Here is a 26,602-nt window from a genome sequence, read left to right as displayed (position 1 = left end):
ATCCGCTGAGTCAGGGATTATTGATTAATTAGTTAAGTAATTGTGTTCATAAAAATGTTAACTTGGGTTATTACTCCGTAGTATTACTGTTGGTTAACTCCGAGGAGAGAGGTGGGTGTTTTTGTGCCTGGAGCTTTGCTTCGCAATAATACGGGATACGGGATACGGGGGGGTATGGTTGTTTGGTGGCCCGGTATTGGGGATACAGAAATTGTCCATGGTGTTGAAATGAAACGAAACGAATTGAATTGAATTGAATCGATTCGGAACGACGTCAAGTGTAGTAAGTACTATCTTTTCTGCTGCACATACAGAATGTTCATCCCTGGCTAGGGCTGGGGATGGGATGATTCTCCCGCCTATCGTTAGTTAATATGCGCAATGATTGGATTGATTCGCTTTGCAGGTGACCTGATACATCGTGGGTGGTGGGAAACTCCCTACCTTGTGAGTAGTACCTATTGCGTCAGGGCAAGGAGGAAGTTGGTTTTGAGGGGGGAGGGGGGTATGATGATGTGACGTTGGCATTACTGGTGATCATCAGTGCAGAATCCACTGGAAAGGCGGGATGGGCTGTTACTATCTAGTACGTTACTGTCAAGGAGACAATATACACTCAATTTGATTCTGTTGTTGTATCGAATGTCAGTCCTCGAGTTTGAGGAATCGAGTCGAGACGCCGGATCGTTGGTTAGTATAGCCCTCAACAGCCCAGCCCCCCAGCCACCGTTTTCCCGGAGGAATTCTGACGTTGGCAGCCATAATGCAAGCCAGATGTATCTACTCCGTAGATGGCTTGAGAGATGGAAGATCTGTAGCTATCATTTGTCATTTTTTATTGACGAGGGTCATTCCTGCATTGGGCGGGCACGTAATCAGTAAACCAGGGGGTGCGGGCTGGGCTGGGCTGCCTTCACAATGAGTGTGTGTGTGGAGGGAGTAAGTGAGTGTGCTTCACCTGCCCATCCCTACTTTTCAATCGAAGGCAATAACAATCGACGGGGGCGCGGAGAGGCCAGGTGTTGTTGGATAAGAAAAGTGTCCCACCAATCTACTCCATACGCAGGAGATCATTGCGACAGCTCTTGCCCCCCAAGATTCAATCAGGGGCCGGCTAGTCACTTCTCTGAAAGTAGTAGTAGTAATAGTAGCTCGAACACGATTTTCCAATCTAACATGTCATAGACGGGTGGAGACACGACCCGACAGATGTTCCTTATGCATCCTGGCTGTACGTGCTCGATTAATCTCTCCGGTGGTCGTTGTGTTGGATGGTTATCTCTTGTCTTGCATGCAGCCAGCGTGTGTGAGTGGTAAGGAGGTTTCGGTTGTACCTTACTGTGCCTCGTTCCCCTTTTATTTTATCTGGCATTATCTGTTTGAGTAGATTTGTATATGACTAGTAGAGACGGAAAAGTATCCTTTGTTGTTCAATTGACAAGAACAGCTAGAGAGAGAATCCTTTCAGGGCTTAGTTAAGGGTTCAGTAGGTTGATCGGCTCAGGGCGTGAGGATGGTTTAAAATGATTGATGGATGACCTTTTAGATGTCTGCCTGCGATGGGGTCACCATGCCAAGCCTCCTGATACCACCATACTTACATACGGTATGGAAGAACTAGTATGTATGTATGTATGAGTGGTTCGGTCAGTCACGGGGAGGAGAGAGGGGGGAACACATCGGAAAGATAAGATACCTTGTTTTTTAATTGTTGCATATTTGCATGGGGATGGGGGTTGAAGATTGTTGAATAATCTCTCAGACTGCTCAGATTTCAAAATCTAACTTTTTCTTTCTTTCTAATGGAGGGTGTGATTCTTACCTAGATATACTACTTACCATTCATCGGTACACAGATCAGTACCCAACCAACAACCCGAGGAAAGCTGAAGAGTGGAGCTGGTGCTACTCTTTCCTTAGGTATTATCGGACCAGACTCACTCATTTCCCCTTCTTTTGCACTTTGGGTCTAACTTTGTTTTTCAGCAACTTCTGGGAAGGAGTTAATAATCATCGTAATAATAATAATAACAACCACACATATACAGTAATTTCTCAGATCATATTATTATTAGGCTGGAAAAAAAGTGAGACAGGAAGGGGGGTTATGTTGTTTTGATGTCAAAAGGAAAAGGACTGACAAATCTTCCCTAGACTTCTTCTGCTTTTCCTTTTCTCTCTCTCCTTTGCACTGTCCATTCGTTCTCCCTACTCTCTCTTTTTACGTAGTTGTGCCTGTCTCTCTCTCTTCCCCTTTCGCGTGGTATTACCGTTACCAGTTACCACCAGTTCTAGCCAAGGCACAGTACAAGCCGTAAACTCTCCACGTTCGCTCGTTTTTTTTAGCTTGCGAAATACGGGTACCGTCTCGGACCTTGGCATCTTCTGGAGTCTCTCTCGGGTTGTCTCTCTTTCGCTCTCGCTCTCCCGTTTCGCTCTCTCTCTCACTCTCTCGCTCTCTTGCGTCTTCGCTCCAACTTCATTCTCTTATCCTGCTGCTCTCCCCCATCATTTCGCCATCCTCCTCCTACCTCCTCTTCTGTCCATTCCACCAGACCTCGCCTTTCGTCTTTCCCTATCGCTGCCAACCTCATCCTTTCCTTTTCCTGCTTGTCGCTAGTTACTGCAACTGATACCCCGACCGTACACTCTTCGTTTCTCTCACCTGTTTTAATTTCGATTGTACACCTTTTCCACACCCCCCGTCACCTTCATCGGACCGATTCTACCAGCCTCCACGCCAAACTTCAAACCGCGGACACGTCGATTGTGTCGTACCATCTGCCTCATCTAGTGTTCGCCTGAATATGCCTATCAGTCGTTAAACTTTCTGCCGCCCGCTGGCTTCCCCAGCTTAATCCGGGAACTTTGACTGTTCTTGCATTGCAACCGCTGCCATTGATCGATTAATCTCCTCCCCCCCTTCCTCTCGCGCTCTGCCCCCCTCCCTTCTACCCGTTGCGTCGCCGATAGGGTCTTTCGACTTTCCAACGACCCGGGACCTCAGTACTCCTACCTGCCCCTAAATTCTGAGGCTAATACCGACCTTCCCTCATCGCTACTTCCTCCACCCCCGCTCTCCCTACCTCTGTCTCCGCTGGACTTCTGAGCCCACCCAAGCGACCATGCCCTCCTTTGCCAACGACGTCGCATACCAATCGTCCACTGCAACGGCTACTCACCCGCGTCCATTTGACTCACCGCAGGGGAAAACGTCGGAGAAAACGTCCGTCGGAAATACGTTCTTATGGACAAATTGGCCCAATGGCGACACGAACCATCTGGATGCCCCTCCAAATGACCGCCAACTCACCAACGGCAGTGCCTACTCTCTGAATGGTCCGCGCTCCAGCGCCAGCTCATATACGAGGGAATTGCCGCATTCGAAAGACGGCAGCATGCACTCCTTGGGAAATGGTTCGGCCCGGGAACCCAGAGAAGGCGGGAGGCCCTCGACTACATTAGATCGCGATGTCTCGAGGAAGTCAGTCGAAAGAAGCGTTCGTGCAGCCTCGCCGACGGCATCGGTCACCAGCCAGCAGATCAATGGGACGTTGACCCCCCGATCGCTCAACGGCAAGCCGACGGTGAATGGCGACTACCCTCGACCGTCCGCTGATGAACTGGTTGCTCCCGATGTAGTGGCTAATGCTTCGGCGACGCGATTGTCCACCTCTCAGCCTGATGACGCTGGCCGTCTCTCGCCGGATCCCGATCGATTGTCGCCCTCCTCGCCCTCTCAGAAGAGTCCCCATCGGTACTCTTCTCCTCCGGTACCATCTGGCATGGACGGTAATGCGCAAGATCCGAACAACACCGGCCTTCGACATCGACACACGCTGCAAGTCCCACGAAACAGCAGCGGGCGCCGAAGTAGCCGGGACCAAACTGAGGATGCTGCTTACAGCAGCGGTCGGTTGTCTCCCACGGCCGGAATCCGTCGTACTTCTTTCAGCTTGGCCCGGCGCGCCACCCGCACCAACCAGTCAGACATGCTTTCCGACGATGCCCCTCCGGACGAAGATGCGGCTCGATGGGCGGAAGCAATCAAACAGAGGCGAGCTTCCAAGAGAAGGCGTCGGGATGATGACGATGACGACCACGTTATCGTTGGCACCAGGGTCGACCAGAATCATGTGAATTATGTTACTGCTTATAACATGCTTACCGGAATTCGGTTCACGGTGTCGAGGATCAATGCGAAGATGGATCGGGAGCTGACTCCGGCCGACTTTGAGGCCAAGCACAAGTTCTCTTTTGATATGTATGCGCCTAGGTTATTTCTCACTAAATTTGCGATTACATTACTGATCGTGGATGTTGGACAGAACCGGAAACGAATTGACCCCTTCCGCCAAATACGATTTCAAATTCAAGGACTATGCGCCCTGGGTTTTCCGTCACCTTCGGGCAAAGTTCCGACTTGATCCGGCCGACTACCTGATGTCCCTAACCAGCAAATACATCCTTTCCGAACTTGGCTCGCCAGGAAAGAGTGGAAGCTTCTTCTACTTTTCTAGAGACTACAAGTACATTATCAAAACAATTCATCATTCCGAACACAAACTATTGCGGAAGATTCTTCCGGAGTACTACAGACATGTCGAGCAAAACCCGAACACTTTGATCTCGCAATTTTACGGTCTTCATCGCGTCAAGATGGCCTATGGTCGCAAAATCCACTTTGTTGTCATGAACAACCTGTTTCCTCCCCACCGCGATATCCACCAGACATTCGACTTGAAGGGTTCGATGATTGGACGTGATCTGCGTGAGGAGGACTTGGAGAAGAACCCGAGAGCGACTTTGAAGGATCTAAACTGGGTCCGGAGGAATCGCGAGATACAGTGTGGCCCGTCGAAGCGGGACTTCTTTTTGGCTCAGCTCAAACGTGATGTGGAATTACTGAAGAAGTTGAAGATTATGGACTACTCTCTTTTAGTGGGTATCCATGATGTGGGACGAGGGAACGAGGAGAAGCTGCGGGACAAGACGCTACAGGTTTTCCAACCCGGGGGTGACCGTGAGGAAGAAGCCAGTCCAAATATGCTGATGCGCACGCCTTCCAAACTGGAGAATGAGCGCAAGGCCCGCGAACTGCGCATGTTGATCAAGCGTGAGCGTCCAGTGCCGCTTGACAAAGCGGCCGCTAAGATGCCCGAGGAGATCCTTGATGAAAGGAAATTCCATGTCTTCTATGCTGATGATGGTGGATTCCGCGCTACGCACGAAAACGGGCAGCCTGGCGAGGAGATCTATTATCTTGGAATTATTGACTGCTTGACTCACGTAAGTTGATTGCATTGGAACAACTGGCTCTCTTGACTAACTGGCTGTGCAGTACGGAATGGTGAAGAAGATCGAACACTTTTTCAAGGGTCTTTCACATGACCGAACACAAATTTCGCCTATACCACCAGAGGGTTACGGTGATCGATTCATCAACTTCATCAAGGGCATCACAATGTCCAAGGAGGAAGCCGAACGACATCGGGAAGCCCGAGCAGAGGGTAGGCCCTCAGTGGAGCGTTCCGAGTCTGTCGAACGGACCATGCAAGCAGCTGAGAAGGAGGCTGCCAAGGATGTCTCGCACGCCCAGCCTCGGACGCTATCGACTGTTCGAGACTCATCAGACCCCAGCGGCGTTGTTGCGCCTTCATTCTTGCCGATCGTTGATGAGGCTGGAGAGGCCAGTAGCGTTGGAGGGCAAAGCCAACATAGTCGCCATGGTCCACCTTCTGCGGCGGAAAAGGAACTTCCTCCGATTCCTCAACAAAATGGGATGCCCTTCGCTGGAAAAGGCAAGGCAGTGTCTCGGAATGAGCAACCTGGCATGGTTTCTGTCTCAGGCAGACAATAACCTTCACGGTGCTAATTTCCAGTCGTTTTTCATGATATCCTCGTTCGCAGCTCATAATGCTTTGTTCATACCCTGGCGCCACGGATCCTCTACTGCTGCCCGCAACGCATCTTCCTCTCATCTTCCACCTTTGTCCCGCAAGCATCTCTGTGATAGTCTCATGTTACCACGATTGATGTGATTTCTTTTGCATCATCGGGCGCTGCCCGTCTGTCAGGATCAACCCTGACATCCCAATGGCTCCTGCTTGATACGGATCATTCCTTTGATCAAATGGTATCATCCAGGGGCTCTACTTTCATTTCTACCAACACAGCATGGCAAGCAATATTCGATCATGTTCTCTAACATCTTTTGTATCAACTACCTGTCTCTCACTCTCTTCAATTGTCTGTCTTTTTTACCCCCTCCTCTTTCCTAGTGTCATGTCTCGACAGCCCGTTTTGTCGAGTCAAGCTATGAGCTTGTGCATTCTGATTTTTGGTCATGGAGAATCATTTGGTATCGACCAACCCACTTGCTTCGACATGACCCACAACTTTCCTGTATCAAATGTTTCTACCGTTTTCTCATTTTTTTTGTTCCCTTTGTGCAAACTTCATACTGCTGAACACTCACCTACTACATCTGGATTTCTTATCCAGCCTCACTCTTTGACTGACTATATTTCATTACTTGCCCTTTCCACATCTTTTGGCTTAGCATACATTGTCTGGTTGTTTGGCATCATTGGGCCTCTTTTTGTTTGTATACATGGACGGGAGAAGCGACTTGTGCGCGTGAGCAGGTTCGAGCGACTTAATTCTGTTGGTGTTTTCCCACTGATGTTCTGCTTTTTCTTTTTTCCAAACGCATTCCTCTTATCTCATTGAGCTCGTCTTTCCTTTAGAAAATTGATAGAAGACGCAACAGCAAGTAGAGAATTGATACCATCATCGCCTTTTTTGTTCAATGAATGAATATCCTGATACCTTAGAGGTCTTGTCAGTATAGATTAGAAGCGTACGTAGATACCAAGTCCATGTGTAGCAATTGCTGACTACCCATAGAAAGATATTCAAGGTGATAAAAGATATCTATGGCAATCTACCTACTACTACTACTACTACTACTACTACTACTACTACTACTGCTACTGCTACTGCTACTGCTACTACTACTACTCATATTTTCAAAGGGACAGGGGTTATATTTCAGCCCACAAATCCAAACCATAATTCATTTCGCACCGACACTACTTTGCCTAAGTGGGTATTTCCATGTTCAAATTGAACAACCAGCGTAACCGAGCAAGGAAAAAGCATCAAAGTCAAGATGTAAGCAGGAAAACACCTCAATAGGGAAGAAAAAAAAAAATAGAAAAAGGTTCATCACAAGTTAGAGAAGAAAGAAAGAAGAAAGAAAAAGGGAGCATTAAAGAAGAAGAAGAAAGTAAAAAAAAAAAAAAGAAGTACGCCATAGGAACAGAAAAAAGGCACGTGAATTCGCGAAGATCGACCAGAGGGTGAATAGAAAGAACACAGATGACGCCATAGCAAGATGCATGAAAAGTTCATCCGTCCCGGTGCCATTCACGGACGAGTCGTTAGGATGTGAGTGAGAATGGGCTGGGGAAGAAAAGTAGAACACAAGAGTAAAAGTAGAAAGGAAAAACAAGAAGAAAAAAAAGACCGCCTGCCGCCTCCCGTGAACGCCACCTCGATCCAGTGATTCAATCATTTCTGGTAGTTGCTGTTAGAGACACTTTTGTTTTATTATGTTTTGGTGTTGTGAATTTGAAAGTTGTGGAGGAAGATAGATAGGTAAAGTGAGTGCTTTCGTGCACACCCATCTTCTGTGAGTTTCTCGTCTTTGTGAGAGATGCATCAAAGCTCAGAGCGAGCACCGAAAGTAAAGAGCGCGCGTGAAAGTCGTAACGGAAAATAGCGAAGTCGCGTTATTACTCGGCCTTGCCTTGGGTGACCTTAGCAGCCTGGATAGCGGACATCTTCTGGGTCCATCCTTGAGTGGGCTGCGGCTTCTTGACAGTGCGCAGGTCGTCAGTGGAGAATCCAGAGATACGCATATTGTACTTGCGCTCCAAAACAAGCTGAATATCGCGGATCTCGAGAGTCGAGGACGGGCGCAGTTTGGCAAGACGGCAGGCATCAGTGATCACATCGTCAACAAAGTCATCTGCCATTTGAAGGATGAACTGCACACAACGGCAATTAGACTTTTATTAATTCTAAAACGAATTCTGGGAGATAACGCGACTTACCTCTTCAGCATCAGGAGTGAGTCCTTCACCTTCACCACCGCCAGTAACCTGACGAACGAGAATATCCAGCATCTTCTTGCTCAGAACGCGCTGACCTTCACCCTCGAGCACGTAGCCAGGGTGTTTCTGAATTGCAGGCTGATTCATGACACCAACTGCGCCGTGACTGGGTCCGCCAGACAACGTGGGTCGAGCAGGAGCCATGTTGACGGGCTCTGGAGGAGGCACGTTCAAGTTCTTTGGGATAGCCATATTGATGCTACGCGCGTTAGTATCAGCGGAGCGGTTGGGGATGTAGCCCTGGGGGTGAGCGTGAGTGTTGGCCCCAGGCTGGGTAACGTTCTGCTGCTGGTTCATGTTGTTATTGTTGTTAACGTTGTTGTTAGAGTAGTTCTGCGCAGCTTGAGCCATGGCAGCCTGCTGAGACAAAGGACGAGGTTGGACCATGGTCTGAGCCCCAGGAGGAGTTGGAGTTGAACCGTCCACGTTGGGGACTTGAGTGAAGGTGACCTGTGAACCGGGTGGGCCCTGCTGTGACTGTGCCTGGACTTGGACCTGGGCCTGCGGCTGTTGCTGAGGTGCTTGCTGTGGCGGCTGCTGCTGCTGCTGGGGCACAGCAGAGACGGCAGGCGTGGCGCCCTGTGTGGTTGGCGTCTGACCAGGCTGAGAAGTTGAAGGCGACATCGCAGTCTGTCCCGCCTGGTTGCGTGCAGCGGAAACTGCCGAAGTTATGGTGTGAGGAGCCGGGGTAGGGGTCTGGCCTGGATGCATGGTGCCGGGGACACTTGGTGGACGGCCGTCGGCGGGGCCAGCAGCTGTACCGGGCGCAGCTTGACTTGGAGCTTGTTGAGGGTGCGCTTGAGCAGGAACATGTTGTTGGACACCAGCTCGCTGTTGCTGGGCCTTGAAGGTATCCTGCTGTTCCTTGAATTTGTTCAGGAAGTCGCTTCCCTCGCGGTAAAGCTTCTCCGCCGCAAGTTGCCGGTTCTTGAACTCCTGCACCTCCTCCTGGGTCATATTTCCCGCAGACTGACGCGTCGCAAACTGTTGTCTGAGATCCGCGATCCGCGCCCGTCCGATCTCCTGCTTCTGAAGCGCGATGCCATATCGTAGTTTCGCCTCGGGGAGCCAGGTCTGGGCCTGCTCGTTGCTGATGTTCGGAGGGAGGAAGAACTGCAGCGTGTTGACCTTCTGTTGGATCTGCGGGAGAAGCTGCGCGAAATTCTGCGGATTGACCGACTGCGACCGCTGGACTGGTTGACCTGGTTGCGCAGCGTTTGCCGCTTGCAATTGCTGGTGCTGCATTTGGCGGCTCTGCTGGAACGCGCGCATGCCTTTCATGAGATTCTGAGAGATATGGGTCAGTCTCGCATGAGCCTGTTGATACTCTGTAGTCTGCGGTTCCCGACTATTGAGATGCTCCCATAAGGTCCGCACAAGCTGAGTGTGCTGGGCTTTCTGCTGGTCGTTGAGATGGGGGAGTTTCTGGACTTGGTCGGTTCGGATCAGGTTGGAGTGCTGCGGCATCATCGGCTGGGCTGCAGGAGCTTGGGGTTGAGCAGCCTGGGGCTGTGCCTGTGAGTTGTCCATCCTGAAAATGATGGTGATTGGGCTGTGTTGTGGGGGGAAAGTGAAGACAGCGATGGGGGGAAGAGGTTGGATAACACTGTTGGGGATAGCGGAGAGCGGGTTTCTCAGGCACGTGTCCCGAGCGCCCCGACAGGCGTTGAAGAAGGGTAAAAGGGGATCGGAACGAAACGAGAGAAGATGAGACTAGGCCTAGGAGCAAAGGCTTTGACAAATCGCAGCTATATCTCGTCTGAGAGGGATGGAGGAGCGGAGCGGAGGGTTGATCGGGGGGGAAAGAAGTGAGAGATTTGGAGATGGTAATTGGGGGTCGGCGAGCCTGAGGCTTGGCACAAGTGCTCACTGCCGATTCTCAATAACGAGCAAATGAAGTGAGGAGAGCGAGTAACACTCAAGTTCCCTCTATAACACTTGCTCAACAATAGGTTCGGTGGAATTGAACAACGTTTGTCTTACGGATCACTTCGGCTTTTTTGGACACTCTCATACAGTGACGTATTGAATGAGAAACGTCTGAAGCAACACTTATCTAATGGTTCGGTCTCCTCTCCCGGATGGGGTGAAGCTCTGACGGTGCGATGAGGAGACGCTTTTATATACGTTGTTGCGTAACTAAAGTAAGGCTCATCGAGTAAGGGGCAGAGTGAATTGAGCTCCAGGGGGAAATGCCGTTTCTACAGGAGATGAAGCCAGGGCTAGGTGATAGTTACAACAGCACACTCAAATAAGGATAATTCATGATTCAACAAAGTAGCACAAAGTAGCACAAGACCGAATACCTTATACATTGATAAAGCCTCTAGGTGATATGGTATTTCTCCTTGGAGGACTCCGAGACACTCAATCGGTGCGGTGTGGTCATGCCTATACACAAACTGATCGACATCTTTGATGTGCAATGTACCAAATCCATTGCTCAAGTTAGCCGCGTAATGCCTGTATGAGACGCATTGAGATGATGCACCCAAAGGGCTAGCAAGAAGTAGCTAATTCTGGCAGCTCAGATCGCGGTACGTTCTCGGTAAAAGTTAATGGTGATATAAGCGCAAGCATGCAGTCTTGATGAGTCTCCGTGCCCGGACTTGGCCGGACCAGAAGCTGCAGAACATCTAGCGATATTGGCAAAACTCCAAAGCGGGGAGAAGCCGCACAGCATCCATCGAAGCTGGGATGGTTTGTCGGGCTAGACTTGGATTTCAGGGAGACTTTCTGTCGTACCAATGATAGCTATCTGGATCAGCCATAGTGGTAGTGGTGTCCACCGTATCTGTATGGAAACGGCCTGCCTTCTGAATATTGAGGCGACGTTGTGAGCGCCCAACATCACGGTCTCGCTGAAAATGGCGAATAGAATAGAGCTTCCCGAGCTCTCAACCCAGAAGCCCACCCAGGTCTCGTTCCATGCCGTGAACACGGGCTTCCAAAGTGCGTTTCTTTCTCTCCAGCTCGCGGATCTCCGCCATCTCTCGCTCAAGGTCAGCATCCGTAACATCAGCCACCTCGGGCGGTGTAGAATCGACGCCATCATATTCATCAAAGTCATCTCCGTAGGAGTGGCTCATCTTTTCCAACTCTGCAGTGTTTCTGGCCACACGTGCCTCCAATTCGTTGATGGAACCCGAAATCAGCTCGTGACGATAACGTAGACTGGCAATTTTTTCATGTGCACCAGCGACAGGACTTTGCGGGTAGTCAGTAATCGTAAGCATGACACGGCACTCAAGGAGGAAAAAATGAGCGTACTAGACATTGCAGAGAATCTCTGCGCCCTGGAGTAAAACGTCGACATTGACTTCACCACGACCCCTACTGGACGTGCCAGCGGATCGCTTGATCTCCTCCATCATATCGGCACCCAGGACCCTTGCGACAGCTGATTGACTCTTGTTATCTCTAGCGGAATAAATCCGACTTGCCATGGACTCGCCCTCTGAATCCTGCGCAAACTGCGTGCCACGTCGGGTGGGACGTCGCTGGGAGCCGACAGATTTGACGGAAGGATCAGATTGGAAGAGGGCCCGTTCATGAGCCTCCGTGTCTCGAATTAAGGAGGTAATATCGTGGGGGCCTAGCAGCGCATTGGTGAAGATCCGCGGTTGGGGAAACCTGGGGCAGAAGCAATCAATGCCGGGTACGAAGCAAGGTGAGAGGGGGATGCATACGGTAGCTCCGCAATGGCATTAGAAGACAATGCGATCTGCTCTAAATGACTTTCAAGAAGCGACATTTTTTCTTTCCTATTGTCTGCGTCGAGTGGGGTGGGACTGAAGGATCTTGTGCTTCAGTGAGTGAGTTTGTTATCGCTGCGGGGGGATAGAAACAACAATCAATGACTAGACTAGCAAGCAGCTAGTAAATACATTGACTGGTCAAAGCAACACGGGTAAACACGCCAAGCAGAGCTTCCCAGCTGTTTCTGCCTCAGGCGGTCTGAAACTGGCCGGGAATGAGGATTTGGTGGCAACGCAACCCCGAACAACTAACTGACTGCCTGCGACCGAAATTCTCCAGCAATTCGGACCTTCTTCTTCTCTACCAAGCAATCGGATTGAACCCCTTCCCACGCAGCCATTGTCTCTTTTCCGAACCACCAACCAATTTCTCTTGCTCCTCTATCCAGACGTGACAGAAACCCGACAGCGCGTCACGCCGGTCTCACAGCTGACCGATTGCTCCGTTGGTAAGCTCGAACCCCCAACTGGCCCGACACTGACTAAGCTCCCTGTGCTGGTTCTCTCGCTGTCCATCCAGAGCCAGCCTTGACATCACATCACCACCTCATCAACCATCTGCTCCCAAACCTCAACCCAATCCCCCATCCTTCATCATCCCCCGCCCCGCATCTTGGTCCTTTTGGCTTCGCTCGCTGTGACTCTTGTCCTTTTCATTCCTGCATCCCCGGACTCTGGATAGTGGTCTTTCATCCAAATACCCCCTTCCTGTGTCTCCGGTACCGCGGTCCCCAGTGCTCACCTGAGCTCCGTAGCTGGAAAAAGAGAAACAGACAAGAACCTCCAACGAAAGATGCCGGCTGAAAGGCGCTCTCTGAGATCGAACAGCAAGTCAGATACCTCTTCATCTGCTAACGGTGAGAAGGGACGCTCCACTTCGCAGAGCTCTAGTTCCAACAAAGATAAGCCGGCGCCTACCCGCGCTGCTGCCAACAAGGCCAAAGCTGCCTCTACCACGAAAGGCGCCTCGTCGAATAATACTGCCAATTCCGGAATGGGTGAGCAGCGTGATCAGCCGCGTGCCAACGGGTCCGACCCGACGGAGAATGGCGTGAATGGCTCGGAAGATGTTGAGATGGGAGAGGATACGGCAGGTGGGCCTACATCCTCATTCAACGCCAGTCAAGACCGCAAGGGTGACGAGAAGATGACTGTTGTAGTGCCCCCTACCAAGGGTTCCAGGTTATCCGGCGAGAAAGGAACGGATAAAGAAGGCGACGTCGCCATGGAGGGTGCTGAGGGCGAGGATGCCGAGCCCGAGGTTGATCCCAAGACCAAGGCCATCCAAGGTTGGTTTTATTTGTTCTGGCGTTTATTCGCCCAGCGCCCTGTACTAATGCCGCCATGCGTTTCTTGTAGACATCAAGACCAACTTTACCCTCCTCGAACGAGCCGTTACCCACTTCGACCCCAGATTCACCCTCCGCGTCCTGCGCTCGATATCGTCCATGCGCAAACACATCACGGGTGATGTGCTAGCAGAAGTTATCGAGGAGACTTACTCATCGTCAAGTGTTACCGCTTCATTCTTGTTGAATGCTCTTGACCAAGCAGGTGCCCTGGGCGGTGCTCGGTCCAGCGCGAAGATGGAAATTGAGTCGGAGAAGACCAAGTCTGCTCCCAAGGAGACCCTGCCCGAGGTTGATATCTACATGTCTATCCTCGTCCAGATCTTCTTGTATGACAAGAAGGAGATTCAGCTGGGTGCCAAGTTCTCGGCGAACCTGATTGAGCGTCTGCGGACGCTTAATCGCCGTACCCTTGACTCTCTGGCAGCTCGTGTCTACTTCTACTACTCTCTCTTCTATGAGCAGATTGCTCCCCTTCCCCCATCGCCTGCTGCTACCGTGACTAAGATTCGCCAGCCCTTGCTCGCAGCCCTGCGGACGGCAGTGCTTCGCAAGGATGTAGACACCCAGGCTACCGTGATGACGCTACTGCTGCGCAACTACCTATCTACGTCTCACATCTCGCAGGCAGACCTTCTCATTTCGCACAACAAATTCCCCCCATCGGCGTCCAACAACCAGATCGCCCGGTACCTCTACTACCTGGGTCGCATCCGGGCCATTCAGTTGCAGTACACCGATGCCCATGGGCACTTGATCGGTGCCACTCGCAAGTCGCCTTCCAGTCACAGTGCGCGTGGTTTCTACCAGGCTTCTCATAAACTGCTCGTCGTGGTGGAGCTCCTCATGGGTGACATTCCCGACCGGGCCATTTTCCGACAGCCCGCTCTTGAGCGCGCCATGCACCCCTACTTCCTCCTTGTTCAAGCTGTCAGTGTGGGTGACCTGGATGGGTTCCTCAACATCGTCAACACCCACAGTGCGACGTTCCGCAAGGACGGTACGTACACTCTTATCCTGCGTCTGCGCCAGAACGTTATCAAGACCGGCATTCGCATGATGTCTCTCTCCTACTCTCGCATTTCGCTCCGGGATATTTGCCTGCGTCTTGGACTGGACAGCGAGGAGTCTGCCGAGTACATTGTGGCCAAGGCTATCCGTGACGGTGTGATCGAGGCCAGCTTGGACCACGAGCACGGATTCATGAAGAGCAAGGAAGTGGGAGACATCTATGCGACCAGGGAACCCGGAGAAGTGTTCCATGAGCGCATTAGAGCTTGCTTGAGTCTTCACGACGAAAGCGTCAAGGTGAGTTTCTACGAGAATATATCTTCGTGTTCTACACAGAGTTCTCAGCTAACTATTCTGCCAATAGGCCATGCGGTTCCCCATGAACCAACACCGTCTGGAATTAAAGAGTGCGCAGGAGGCACGGGAGCGTGAGCGGGAGTTGGCCAAGGAGATCCAGGAAGGAGACATGGATGACGAGGATGCCGGCGGCGATTTCGATGCAATCTAGTGGGTGTGAAGTTATAAGCATACATCAGCTTTTCGTTTGTAATCCTGTTATATCCCGTCCCGTTGGGGTTCAAGAACGGAGGGAAGCTTTTCAACAATGTGTTCTTATTTGCAGTGTCGTCATTCGGGTGTGTATGCAGCAATGGGTAGGATTGAGCTTCGCCGGCGTGATTTCCCATGTCTCTTATGTGTCATTGGACCGGCTCCTTTGTACTGTTGCACAGGTGGTTTCTGCTGTAGATGCTGTTCGGCCTGCCGAGTTTGTCTCTTGCGGGGCGGAGGAGAAGCGTGACCTTGGGTTTCTGTTGTAATTTCCCATCATAATAGATCAGAAAACCCTTGCAGCCATGAACATGTGAACTGGATTGAAATTAATGTCTGTGATATCGTGTCTGAAATACTGAGTAAATACTGTAGTAGGGTGAGGTGTGGTGGAAGACGGAAGGACGATACAGGGAGAGAACTGGATGCGGCAGGGACGGGCCCAGAGCCCCGACCCGGCCCGAGGCAACCTCCGTCTCGAAATCTTCGGCGGGTGTTACTTGCGCCTCATCCATCCATCCAGGCACTGGTGCGGCCCCGGACCTGGCCCGGCTTTCAATCATCCTCTTTCCCGGTATTATGATCTTAGCATCTTGTTTGACTCAATTTTAGCTACTTTCCTCACACATCCCCCGAAAATGAAAGCACGCACGGTGCCGGCATCCGGGCTGGTACTCTCGTCACGCGTCACGTCTCCCACGATAGTTTGCTGGCAATGCCTCCGGAATGAATTGGTTGCGAACCAATTCCAGCTTCAATCACGAAAGTATCATCCCACAAAACGTAACAATGTATCGCCGTTCGGTGCCGCCGTCTCCGCAGCTCAGACCATCTTCAAAGGCCTACCCAAGGCACCTCCGGGCATCTCCGTCGACCCATTGCGGATGGTAGGAAAGGAACTCAAATTCTTGACGAAGAACCTCCGGCAGCTGCTCGGGTCCGGCCATCCTACACTGGACAAGGTGGCCAAATATTACACCCGCAGTGAGGGTAAACACATGCGGCCGCTTCTGGTGCTGCTGATGTCTCAGGCGACGGCGCTGTGTCCCCGGAAGGCGGGCACGGACAACAATTCCGCAACAGTGAACGACCCAATCAGCTCGCCCTCAATCCTCGTCGATAAGAATCCGGACTTGGATGTGCTCTCATCCGGTAGTGCAGATGCGCCGTACGACTTTGCCGGCGACAAGGACATCCTGCCCACCCAGCGGCGGCTTGCTGAAATCACCGAATTGATCCACACTGCGTCTCTCCTGCACGACGACGTCATCGATAATGCTGAGTCCCGCCGTTCTTTAACGTCCGCCAACCTTCAGTTCGGAAACAAGATGGCCGTTTTGGCGGGAGACTTCATGCTGGGTCGGGCCTCCGTCGCTCTCGCGCGGCTGAGGGACCCAGAGGTCATTGAGCTGATGTCGACTGTCATTACCAACCTCGTTGAGGGCGAGTTCATGCAGTTGAAGAACACCGCTGCGGATGAGAAGAACCCCGTTTTCACGGACGACACCCTTTCGTACTACCTGCAGAAGACATACCTGAAGACGGGTAGCTTGATCAGCAAGTCCTGCCGGTCGACTGCCGTGTTGGGTCACAGCGCTCCCGAGGTTGTCGAAGCCTCCTACCAGTACGGACGTAACTTGGGACTGGCGTTCCAGCTTGTGGACGATATGCTGGACTATACCGTGACCGAGGCTGAATTGGGCAAGCCAGCTGGCGCGGACCTGGAGCTCGGTCTTGCTACGGCCCCGCTGCTCTTTGCCTGGAAGCAGTTCCCAGAGCTTGGCCCGTTGGTTGGTCGGAAGTTCAGCCAGCCCGGCGATGTTCAGAAGGTAATGCGACCCTGATTATAGCAACCAAGCTTTGTCACTAACATTAAATGATCACTAGGCTCGGGAACTCGTTTTCAAGGCCGACGGTGTTGAACAGACCCGTATCCTGGCTCAGGAGTATGCGGATAAGGCTGTCGCTGCGATCTCCGACTTCCCCGACAGCGACGCCAAGGCTGGATTGGCCCAGATGTGCGAGAAGACCATGAAGCGGAGAAAGTGAGACGTTTGAGCGATGATCCATCAGCGTTGCTTTGGGATTGGCGTTCATCTGAGTCTCCCCTTGTTGAAATTGGGCGCTACACAATGCCCCTGTACCACTACCTTCTCTGTATTATTGCGAGTCTGCTGGTGTAGACCTTCTGTATTATTGATAGAGAGCCTAGACCCAAGGACTATTCATAACACAATCTCATTTTCGGTTGCATTGGTAATAGCGTCTCTTCATCCTGATATTCGAAATCGCGAGCATGAGCTATGATGGGCATCACTCATGTAGATTAGCGAACGACTAACCATGCTCACGTGTATGTACTTGCGCTTCCTATCAACATCAGAACCTACCGGAGAGTTTCTCCACCCACAATATCTCATGATATATGCCGGCGGCCGAAGTAATCAGTCTCACCGAATGCAGGGATCTACTTGTCCTTTTTGCTTTTGATTTACTTGGTGTTCACAATGGGGAGAGAAATATCAACCACGTTTGTTGACCCTAAAGCTATCCTTGCTATCGCTAGGACTGACCTCTTCTACACGCTTCAGGTGTCTTCACTAGCCGACAAAATTACACAGGTAAAAGGTTCCATCTCCAGACTACTCAGTTCAACTACTCGTGGTAAGCTACGCTGCTTCACGGTTCGTGCTTTAGCCTTTATACACCGAACAATTAAACCATGACTAGTACAATGTGAGATTGTGATGATCTTCACCTAGTAGATCTGAATGAACAGCAGCTTGAAGTATTGAGTTCGTGACGCTGGCCTAGCATATTACTCTCCGATGCTCTCTTTACCCGGGCAATAGTATGCTTGACTTACAGACTGCGTTCTCAGGAAGCTACAGACCATGGCTTTTCAAATACCATTTTGAACGAATATACATGAGCAGCAGACTGTTTCCTGTTATATAAAGAGTGAACTGCACCGAAAATATTGCATCTGACAAATGAGTCAAGAGACTGATCCTATGGCAAGGGTTCAGTCTACATTGCGGTGAACCCGCCTGAACTACGTACGCAAGACATAATGCTGCGAGAGGAAAACGCTGACGTGTCCAGTAAACAACTTTCTCAGAAAGGGCAAGAATCATCGCATATGCATTTAGAAATGCTGTGAGCGCGAACGTCTCCTCTCGAGCTCAACCTTTTGTACTACGAGGACTAACTATGGCGACTATGCGAAAGCTGACTATCTCTCGAGACCTGCACTGCATTACAGCTACATGAACCACTCTCTATTCACCACACAAGATCGACGTCGTGAAAACCACGTCATTTCAGAAATACTGCAGACGGTATTAATAGTTGACAATATGGCGGGACCGAGATTGATTAAAGCAACAGAGTTTAGTTGCACCTAACCTAATAATAACAAGCCGGGGAAGCTTCTCCGCCGCGTTGGCGCGCTGCCGGAACCCTAATTCTATAGCGTCAACCAATGCAGGCGCAGGCGGCCCGGATCTATTGACCTGGTCTATGGATCAAATGCCATTTTGAACAGTGAACAGCTACCGAGCTTGCGAACGGCAACAAGACAGTATGTCATGGCTTGAGCTTGCGTGGCAGCTGCCCACTTTCTGTTCTTCTCAGTAGTAACACAATCCTCTTGTACAATAAAACTGCTTTCGCATCGCCGAAAGCAATTCAGCTGTATAGCTGCCAGATACCTCGCTTCTGTGTATTTGAAGTAACGGTGTCATTTATAATTCCCCCCCGGGACCGTGAAATTGTTCGTCTGATATTAGGGCACGTTCTGCAATGGCTGAAAAAGAAGGCGCAATAAACACTCATCCCAACGAAACCCTGAATTCCCAAAGCCCATCATCTAGAGCTTTGACAGAGTTACCACCATCTGAACAAGAGCCTAATCTGGTAAGCTATCCTACAACACAAAGTTGGAGCGCTGTACCTAACATCTAAGGTGACATGGAATGGTCCCGAGGACCCGGGCCATCCAAGGAATTGGCCGTCGGGCAAGAAATGGGCGACCCTCGTCCCCATGTCACTGTTCACTTTTCTAACTTCCATGAGCTCGGCTATAATGGCTCCCGCCCTGGATAAAATTCAGCAGGACCTCCATTTTTCGTCCAGTACAATGAGCGTTATATCCCTGTCTGTTTACTTGCTGGGCGTGGCAGTCGTTCCCTTGTTTACGGCGCCTTTGTCAGAGATCTTTGGAAGGATGATAGTCCTTCAGGCTACTGATATACTCTTCATCGTCTTCAATACCCTATGTGGAATTGCAAGAACCCCAAACCAGCTGATCGGCCTCCGCTTTTTAGCTGGCCTAGGCGGCGCAGGAGCTAACACGGTACGTAACCATTTCGGTTCATCACGCCTCCAATACCGGCCCTAGTACTGATCACCAAAGATGGGCGCTGGCCTCACCACCGATATATTTGAGCCTAACAAGCGTGGTAGCGCTCTGTCTCTCTATCTCCTCGCCCCTTCGCTCGGCATGACGGTCGGCCCCATCGCTGGCGGTTTTCTCGTCCAATATACGGCGTGGCCATGGTGCTTCTATCTTGTATCCCTCGTGGCTGGCGCGGTGCAAGTTTTTGGCCTGCCCTTCTTTCGCGAAACCTATGCGCCAGTTCTGCCGCAAAGAAGGTGCAAGCGTCTACGGGAAACAACCAAGAACCTAAACCTGTACAGGCACCACGACAGCGTCTCCCTGCCCCATCTACTGCGACTTAGCCTTGTTCGACCTACCAAGTTGATTACCACACAACCGGTGGTGCAAGTCTGGAGTTTGTATTGTGCGTACATCTACGGCATCCTATACCTACTCATTTCGAGTTTTCCCAATGTGTGGACAGATATATACGGAGAATCAGTGTCTATCGGCTCCCTCAACTACATCTCCTTATTCTTGGGTATGGCCTTTGCTTCGCAGGTTGGAATGCGTCTCGCCAACCGGTCTTATAGAAAACTGTGCAGTCAGCATGATGGACATGGCTTGCCCGAGTTTCGCCTGCCGGCCCTGATGATCGGTGCGGTGATTATTCCTATCGGGCTTCTGTGGTATGGATGGAGTGCTCGACCAAATGTCCACTGGATAATGCCGTACGAATAACACCTTCCAGACCAAGTTGTATCATAGATTTACTGACCATTACAGGAATATCGGCGCAGCCATTTACGGTGCCGGTGCGTTACAGGAAATCCAATGCATAGTAGGGTACATTATGGATACATACCCCAAGTATGCTTCCAGTGCGGTAGCGGCGGTTATGTTCGTTCGAAGTCTGCTTTCCTTTGCGTTGCCACTAGTCGCGCCGAGGCTGTGAGTGCGGTTGATACATCTCAAGTCTGTTCCATGCTGATCAAGCTAGGTATGGCAATCTCGGCCTCGGATGGGGGAATACACTCCTGGCTTTGATCGCGGTGGTGGTGGGAATCCCGGCGCCGATTTTGTTGAAACGATACGGGGTGGCGCTGCGGCGACGAAGTCCATATGCGCGGGATGACTAGCTTCTGAAGAAGTACAGTGATTTGGAGGTAAATGAGTGATATCAAACTCAACCTCTTTTCCTGGCAGTTGACATCAAATAAAATGAAATACATTGATTCTGAGTACTAGCGCCTGAGTGCAAACAATCCCACAGGAACAAAAGCGGCCATCCGGCATCAACTATCCACCCCATCTGAACTAGAATCAACTATCATGCCATAACCTTATCCAATAACTGCCTCAACTCCTCTGCCACAAATCCCGGATTTCCCAGTTGCACCACATGTCCAGCCCCCTCAGCAACAAGTGGTCCCCTCCCTCTCTCCTCATCTGTAATACCCAATAATCCCCGATGATACCTCTCCCAAAACGGCGTGACATACACCTCAAACACCCTTCCAGACACCTTCCCCCCGGTCATTCTCACACTCTCCTCAGCAAATGCCTTTCCATCATGTCCAATGACCGTGACCCAAGGCCCCCTTCCAGCATCAGGCCCCATTAGCCTTGGTCCATCACTCTTAGGCAACAACTCCGCCAGGTTCCGTCTCGACAGGCCCTCCTTACTTCCGACAGACGGATGAAAGACCTTTCCTGCAATAGCACGCGCCATAATCAAATCTTGAGCGGAGATGCCATCCTCCCCCTGCGGCGGGACAAAGTCCGGTGCAGTAGGATCCGGAATTACAGACACGAAATCCGAGTTGGCGAGGATACTGTCGAGCAGGAGGAGGGCGGAGACAGTGCCCGGGTACGTTTGGGCATAGAGCCGAGCAAGAGCGCAGCCGAGGGAGTTTCCTACTAGGATTAGGTTCAGATCTGAGGGGGCCGTTGATTTATGGAGGTGGAGTCTGGCAATCTGCTGGATGAGTTGGTGGAGGTCGTCCAGGGCAGAGAGGATGTCGTGCCCGTGGCTTGGGTCTGTGGCATTCTGGTCGGTTGGGTCCCGGGAGAGAGTCTGTCCTTGGCCGTAGCGGTCGTAGGTGAGGATGGCGGGGAGATTGTGTGGGTGGTTGAATTGGAGGTGGTGGATGATGGGGATCCAGGAGGTTTGGGGGGCTGTGAGGCCGTTGAGGAAGACGATGAGGGTTTTGTTGGAGGATAGGCCAGATGGGGGGTGGAAGGTATAGCTTAGTTGGGCAGTGGGCTTGGTGGGGAGGGTTATGAGGTTGGTTTCTGTAGTTGTTGCCATTGTGTCTTGGTGGTTGGTGGGAGGTATATGGGGAAAGGTATAAATTATGAGATTCTTTGAAGAAAAAAGAAGAAGAATAGAGTTATTGAACTATAGAAAATGATGTTCTCATGATGGAGTAGATGAGAGAAAAATGGAGAGGAAGATTGAGGTTTATATATTTGGCTGATGCCATTCAGCTAGTACTGTATATTAGACGTGATATCTATACTAAAAGCGATAGAGGATGGCTCAGCCTGAGGTAGGGCCCGCCCGGAACGAGTGGGCCAATGAGGGTGCTTGTACGCGGGAAAGTATGACAGCCCTAAGGCTGAGCTGCTGGACAGCTTCACATCAGCTCATTGGTGGAGTTGCTTGATCTCGTATAAATCCTCTTAAAGTAATAGTAAGGCCACTATTATTGTATTGCCCATATGAAACACGAATAATATACACATCGATTGAATTACTGAGAGGCTGCTACCAAGTACGGAGTACTGTAGTGTTGGTAAAACTGGGCCTCGGTAACATCCTGCAACACGATGTTACTTTGGCGCGCACTAGTAATTACCTAACGGTAATGATCATTGGAAGGATGACTTCTGCCTTTCTTGACTGCCGTTCCTTGGCTGTTGCCCGTCTTTCAAAGCATAATGGGTATATGAGCCATAAATGTAACATGATCAAGGATGTCCCTGATGACGCGATAAGCTCGTGTGCAAGAAGAAGCCAGGATTAAGGTTCCGTGGAAACCAATTGCGTCCCTAATACCTAATAGTTACGATTATGTTGGGAAAACAAACAAACAAAAAGTTAACTTAGTTGCGATAGCTGCATGTGATCCAACACTTGTACTTTGCTTTTCCTCTTCCAGTCCTGCATGAAGCAAGTCAATCGTGTGTATTAAATCTCCGTGATGAACTGGCAACTTCTTGTATGCTAACAAAGTGGTATCTATCGAGTGCCGATAAGCTACACAAACGATCTGCAGGCCCCGGGCGGATCACGGGACCATCAGGTGGTGAGGAACGCGGGGCAACGTTCTTCCCGGACCCACGGTATTCCGTCATGATCGATGGGAAAGTAGTACTGTAGTAGTAGTTCCCAAGTACTCCGCTGGTCACTAACGGGTGTTGTTGCCTACCAGCTAGCGACCTTTTAGTGACTTGTGAAAGAACGTCCGGAAACCGCGGAGTTCCAAGGACTTGTCTGCTTCCCCAACTAGGAAAGGTGCTACTGTCACTCTGCAACAATCCACCTCCAACTTACAACATCATCTAAACTTGGTTGTTCCCTTCCTTCATCTCCCCCTTGCCCTTCCTCCCTAATTTATCTCCTTCACCCATACTCTCCAGGTATACTATACACTTGTCCTTTCGCTTCCCCTTCTCCCCCACCCTTCTCTCCCTTTTATACATTCGAGCTGGTCCTCATTTTATCTTCCCTTCCCCTCCAGGTTCGAACACCTTCGCTGCCTGCCGCCTGCCTGCCAGCCTGCCACTTGGTCTTTCGTTTTTTGAGCCTCATGATGATGGAGGTGCTGTTAACGCTGGCTATTTGAACGTCCGGCTCCCCACCCCAATGGGTTCCTACGCCAGCTTTCTCTTCATATACGTCCTCGGCGGACTTACCTTCCTCCCGCTAGTCCTGTCGCTGGTCGCTCTCTTCATCTATCTGACCCTCCCGACTGCCGCTCCGTCCCCGCCGCTCTCCTCCGATCAGAAATCATGCCATCCCCAATCTTCTTCGACAACTCTGCGCCGTCCGACCGATGATCATTACAGTCTTAAATCTGGAACGGATGAGTTGGCCGAGAAGTTTCATCGTACCCATGACTCCGATGTCGCCGCTGGATATTTCGCCGTCTGTCGTGAATATGTTCCCGGTGGTGTTAATGGGCGGCCGCCCGAGAGGACCACCCCGGCTGGGGAGGTGATCGCCGCGGAGAGTCCGAGCGTGTATCAGGCTATGTATAGGAGTTTGTTCGATCGGAAGCAGGCGCCGACGATCGAGCCGGCTAAGAATAATCCCAAGAATGGGAAGCGGGCGCGTAATGTTTTCTATATTGTTCTTCGGTATTTTCGATCCTTCTCCGCCTCCGCTTAATTCCTCTTTGTTCCGCACATAGGAAACTCGGCTGATGCTAATGATTGACACAAATTAGACATGGCCATCTCATGCTCTACGATAATGCGAACCAGGTGGAAGTCCGATATGTCATTTCGCTTGCCCACCACGATGTCAGTATACATGGTGGAGAGGGCCCGATCCCAGAAGGAGAACTGTGGCTCAAGAGAAACGCCATCTGCCTCTCGCGACGACTGGAGTCGCTGGGTGATCTTGGAGGACCTACGCCGCCTTTCTTTCTCTTCTCCGAGAACCTGTCCGAAAAGGAGGACTTCTATTTCGCCATGCTCCAGAATCAGGCTCGCATGTGGAACTCTCCAGATGCTCCTCCCAAGCATCAGACGTTTGATGTCAAACACATCGTCACCCTGGTTCAGCGCTTGCATTCGTCTGAGGAGCAACTGCAAACGCGATGGATCAACGCGGTGCTGGGCAGGTTGTTCCTTGCCATGTACAAGACACCGGAAATGGAGGAGTTCATTCGGAAGAAGGTCACCAAGAAGATCTCCCGCGTCAACAAGCCCAACTTCATCAGCAAGATTGGTCTCCAAAAAATTGACATGGGGGAAGGTGCGCCCTTTATCATCAACCCTAGGCTCAAGGACTTGACAGTCGACGGCAACTGTTGCGTAGAGACGGATGTCCAGTATACAGGCAACTTCCGCCTGGAGATCTCGGCAACCGTGCGTATCGACTTGGGCCAGCGCTTCAAGGCTAGGGAAGTCGACATCGTCCTGGCGGTTGTGCTGAAGAAGCTGGAGGGCCATTTGCTGATCCGCTTCAAGCCTCCTCCGAGTAACAGAATCTGGATATCCTTTGAATCCATGCCCGATATGGATATGGACATTGAACCAATTGTCAGCTCCAAGCAGATCACTTACGGCATAATTCTGCGTACCATTGAGAGTCGCATCCGGGAAACTGTTGCGGAGAGTCTGGTGCAGCCGTTTTGGGACGACATCCCCTTCATGGACACTGAATCACAGCGATTCCGCGGTGGTATCTGGGAGCGAGAGATACCAAAACCTGATACAAAAGCAGATATTCCCGATGAGTCCGGTGCTCAGGATCAGCCCTCGGGTAGCACCAAAGAGGAGTCGATTGAAGTACTGAAGATCAAGGACGATCGCACCATGAGCGCCCCTGCGCTTGCCGAATCTGGCAATGGCACCTTAAAAGCCCGCAAGAATTCCAAGGCCTCCATAGGAGATTTGGAGAATATCAGTCCAAGCGCTCTATCTTCCGCGGTGGACAAATTCGGCACCTCGCCCCCACGGGTAATTCGGTCTCAGACCTTCTCTAATGCCGCCGATCCCGTCCTGACAGCTGACCATGGGAAGATGGACCGGGTTATGTCCGAAAACAAGAGTGAAGAAAAGAGCTATGCCACCAGTGCTATGATTGAAATATCTAACCGGTCAGCTCCTGGATCGCCAGAAAAGACTCCTGCAAGCTCTCCTCCGGTTGCTAGTCATATGGTCCCGGATAGTGTATCCCAGAGTCGGGATCCGTCCATTATCGAATCATCCGGGAGCTTCGATGAATCTGCAAGCGAGTTTCCTACCCGGCCGCCCTCTATTCACCGTGGAAGCGATTCATCGAACAACCTCCGGGGTATGGAGAGTGGTTCTACCGCATCCCTGGCGAGCAACAAGTCGCGACGTCGCAGCACACTCGAAACATTGACCCGGTCGATTACCTCTGCCACTCCCTCAGAGGGTAAATCCCCTGGCCCGCTAAATACGGCCACCTCCGTGGCCAAGAAGTGGGGATGGAACATGTTCGGCAGAGGCGAGTCTAGCTCCGCTCACGATATGTCTCGTCCTGCGGGCACTCCGGAGCAGCCGATAGGGCGTGGACACCCACTCCCACCCCCAGGGACCCCATTGCCGCGTCCTGACAAGGTGGGATATAAGAGGAACACCGTAGCGGTTCCCAAGCGGAAACCGGTGGCGTTATCGAATGTTCCCGAGCAGAAGTCGGATAGGGAGAACAAGAGGCCTGTTCCCAAGCCACCTCTACCCAGACGGAAGCCAATATATCAACCCCAGGCGGAGGGGGCTAGGTCGGATGAGTTACTTGTGGTCGAAGCTCCATACGATTCGGGGCCAAACAGCCCTGTGGTAGACCTAACTCCTGAAGGAACATCAGCAACCGAGTCGAGCACCAAAGGGTACAGCTCATCAACGAAATTAGCCGAGCCGACTGCCAGTCGCGATAGTGGGGATGGTGAAGGCGAGCTCGAGCCGGTAGAGCAAGGGCCTGCGGCTCCTGATTCGAAGCCCAGACTTGACACGGAGAAACATGGCATGGAAATCCTCTCCGCTACGGACGGAATTATTCCATGAGGAAGAACACATTAGTGACATGCAGCAGAAAGATACGGGGATCATAATAACGGAGTGATGTCGCATTTACCCTTGGCAATGCATAACGGAAGCTCTGCAGTGCAGGGCGGTCTCTACAGGAACGGGCGTTTTCATATGGACAGGGAGGCGTGAACTGAGTCCGGTGCCGTGGTGCAGGATGATGGCTCCCTTCCTTGGCTTCTCACCCATGGTATACCCTCTCAGCTGGTTCTTGAGCGTGCTTGACAGTGTCTGGCGTCGATTGCGATCTGGTGTCAAACTCCCCATTCTAGTCGTATATTTATTTGGTTTTTGATTGCTTGATAGATGGATGGTTTCTTTGTAATTCAGAGCAGAACATTTCCTCAATCATCTTTTATTGTAGGCAGTCGCAGTAGCAGTAGCAGTACAGTGTAGCCTGTTGGTGGCCAATTGGGCAGGGTTGAATGATTGGGCGACAAAATCGCTGCCTAGGTGAGATCCGGTGGATAGCGAACCCTTTCTTTTATTTGCAGTAGATCCAGGAGGGTGACGAGTCCCTGTGAGGAACGGGCGGCGGTGCCAAGAACCGGCCGCGGTGGCAGTTTCCCTTTCGGACGTCATCTCGCC

General features: G+C 51.2%; 7 protein-coding genes across 7 annotated transcripts; 4 read left to right on the top strand and 3 right to left on the bottom strand.

The window, feature by feature from the left end:
• The first annotated feature begins 2,754 nt into the window (after window positions 1-2,754).
• On the top strand, window positions 2,755-6,019 carry BO88DRAFT_191281 (1-phosphatidylinositol-4-phosphate 5-kinase). Its single transcript, XM_025701818.1, has 3 exons — window positions 2,755-4,264; window positions 4,329-5,289; window positions 5,342-6,019. The coding sequence occupies exons 1-3, from the start codon at window positions 3,126-3,128 to the stop codon at window positions 5,858-5,860; spliced, it is 2,619 nt and encodes an 872-aa protein (XP_025557651.1). The 5' UTR covers window positions 2,755-3,125; the 3' UTR covers window positions 5,861-6,019.
• Window positions 6,020-7,799: 1,780 nt separating this feature from the next.
• On the bottom strand, window positions 7,800-9,710 carry BO88DRAFT_458540 (putative transcription initiation factor TFIID subunit 12; the record flags this gene model as incomplete). The annotated part of the gene is made up of 2 exons (XM_025711048.1): window positions 7,800-8,054; window positions 8,121-9,710. The coding sequence occupies 2 exons, from the start codon at window positions 9,708-9,710 to the stop codon at window positions 7,800-7,802; spliced, it is 1,845 nt and encodes a 614-aa protein (XP_025557650.1).
• A 1,367-nt stretch (window positions 9,711-11,077) lies between these two features.
• On the bottom strand, window positions 11,078-11,934 carry BO88DRAFT_419901 (uncharacterized protein; the record flags this gene model as incomplete). The annotated part of the gene is made up of 3 exons (XM_025708419.1): window positions 11,078-11,387; window positions 11,451-11,813; window positions 11,870-11,934. The coding sequence occupies 3 exons, from the start codon at window positions 11,932-11,934 to the stop codon at window positions 11,078-11,080; spliced, it is 738 nt and encodes a 245-aa protein (XP_025557649.1).
• A 797-nt stretch (window positions 11,935-12,731) lies between these two features.
• BO88DRAFT_352240 (proteasome regulatory particle lid subunit RPN3) lies at window positions 12,732-16,896 on the top strand (the record flags this gene model as incomplete). Its single annotated transcript, XM_025703581.1, has 5 exons — window positions 12,732-13,227; window positions 13,298-14,595; window positions 14,663-14,805; window positions 15,437-16,676; window positions 16,735-16,896. The coding sequence occupies 5 exons, from the start codon at window positions 12,732-12,734 to the stop codon at window positions 16,894-16,896; spliced, it is 3,339 nt and encodes a 1,112-aa protein (XP_025557648.1).
• Window positions 16,897-18,651: 1,755 nt separating this feature from the next.
• On the top strand, window positions 18,652-20,367 carry BO88DRAFT_475390 (putative MFS transporter; the record flags this gene model as incomplete). Its single annotated transcript, XM_025711874.1, has 5 exons — window positions 18,652-18,765; window positions 18,815-19,204; window positions 19,265-19,959; window positions 20,015-20,179; window positions 20,229-20,367. The coding sequence occupies 5 exons, from the start codon at window positions 18,652-18,654 to the stop codon at window positions 20,365-20,367; spliced, it is 1,503 nt and encodes a 500-aa protein (XP_025557647.1).
• A 62-nt stretch (window positions 20,368-20,429) lies between these two features.
• Window positions 20,430-21,691, bottom strand: BO88DRAFT_408850 (alpha/beta hydrolase). Its single transcript, XM_025707816.1, has one exon. It carries the CDS (start codon window positions 21,537-21,539, stop codon window positions 20,559-20,561), a length of 981 nt encoding a protein of 326 aa, XP_025557646.1. The 5' UTR covers window positions 21,540-21,691; the 3' UTR covers window positions 20,430-20,558.
• Window positions 21,692-22,623: 932 nt separating this feature from the next.
• Window positions 22,624-26,347, top strand: BO88DRAFT_408848 (SMP domain-containing protein). The gene is made up of 2 exons (XM_025707815.1): window positions 22,624-23,593; window positions 23,683-26,347. The coding sequence occupies exons 1-2, from the start codon at window positions 23,100-23,102 to the stop codon at window positions 25,991-25,993; spliced, it is 2,805 nt and encodes a 934-aa protein (XP_025557645.1). The 5' UTR covers window positions 22,624-23,099; the 3' UTR covers window positions 25,994-26,347.
• The last annotated feature ends 255 nt before the right edge of the window (window positions 26,348-26,602 follow it).

This window comes from Aspergillus vadensis, assembly GCF_003184925.1.
Source record: "Aspergillus vadensis CBS 113365 unplaced genomic scaffold BO88scaffold_35, whole genome shotgun sequence".
NCBI lineage: Eukaryota > Fungi > Ascomycota > Eurotiomycetes > Eurotiales > Aspergillaceae > Aspergillus > Aspergillus vadensis.
Note: the sequence above shows the minus strand (reverse complement) of the source record. Positions and strands in the feature narration are given on the sequence as shown.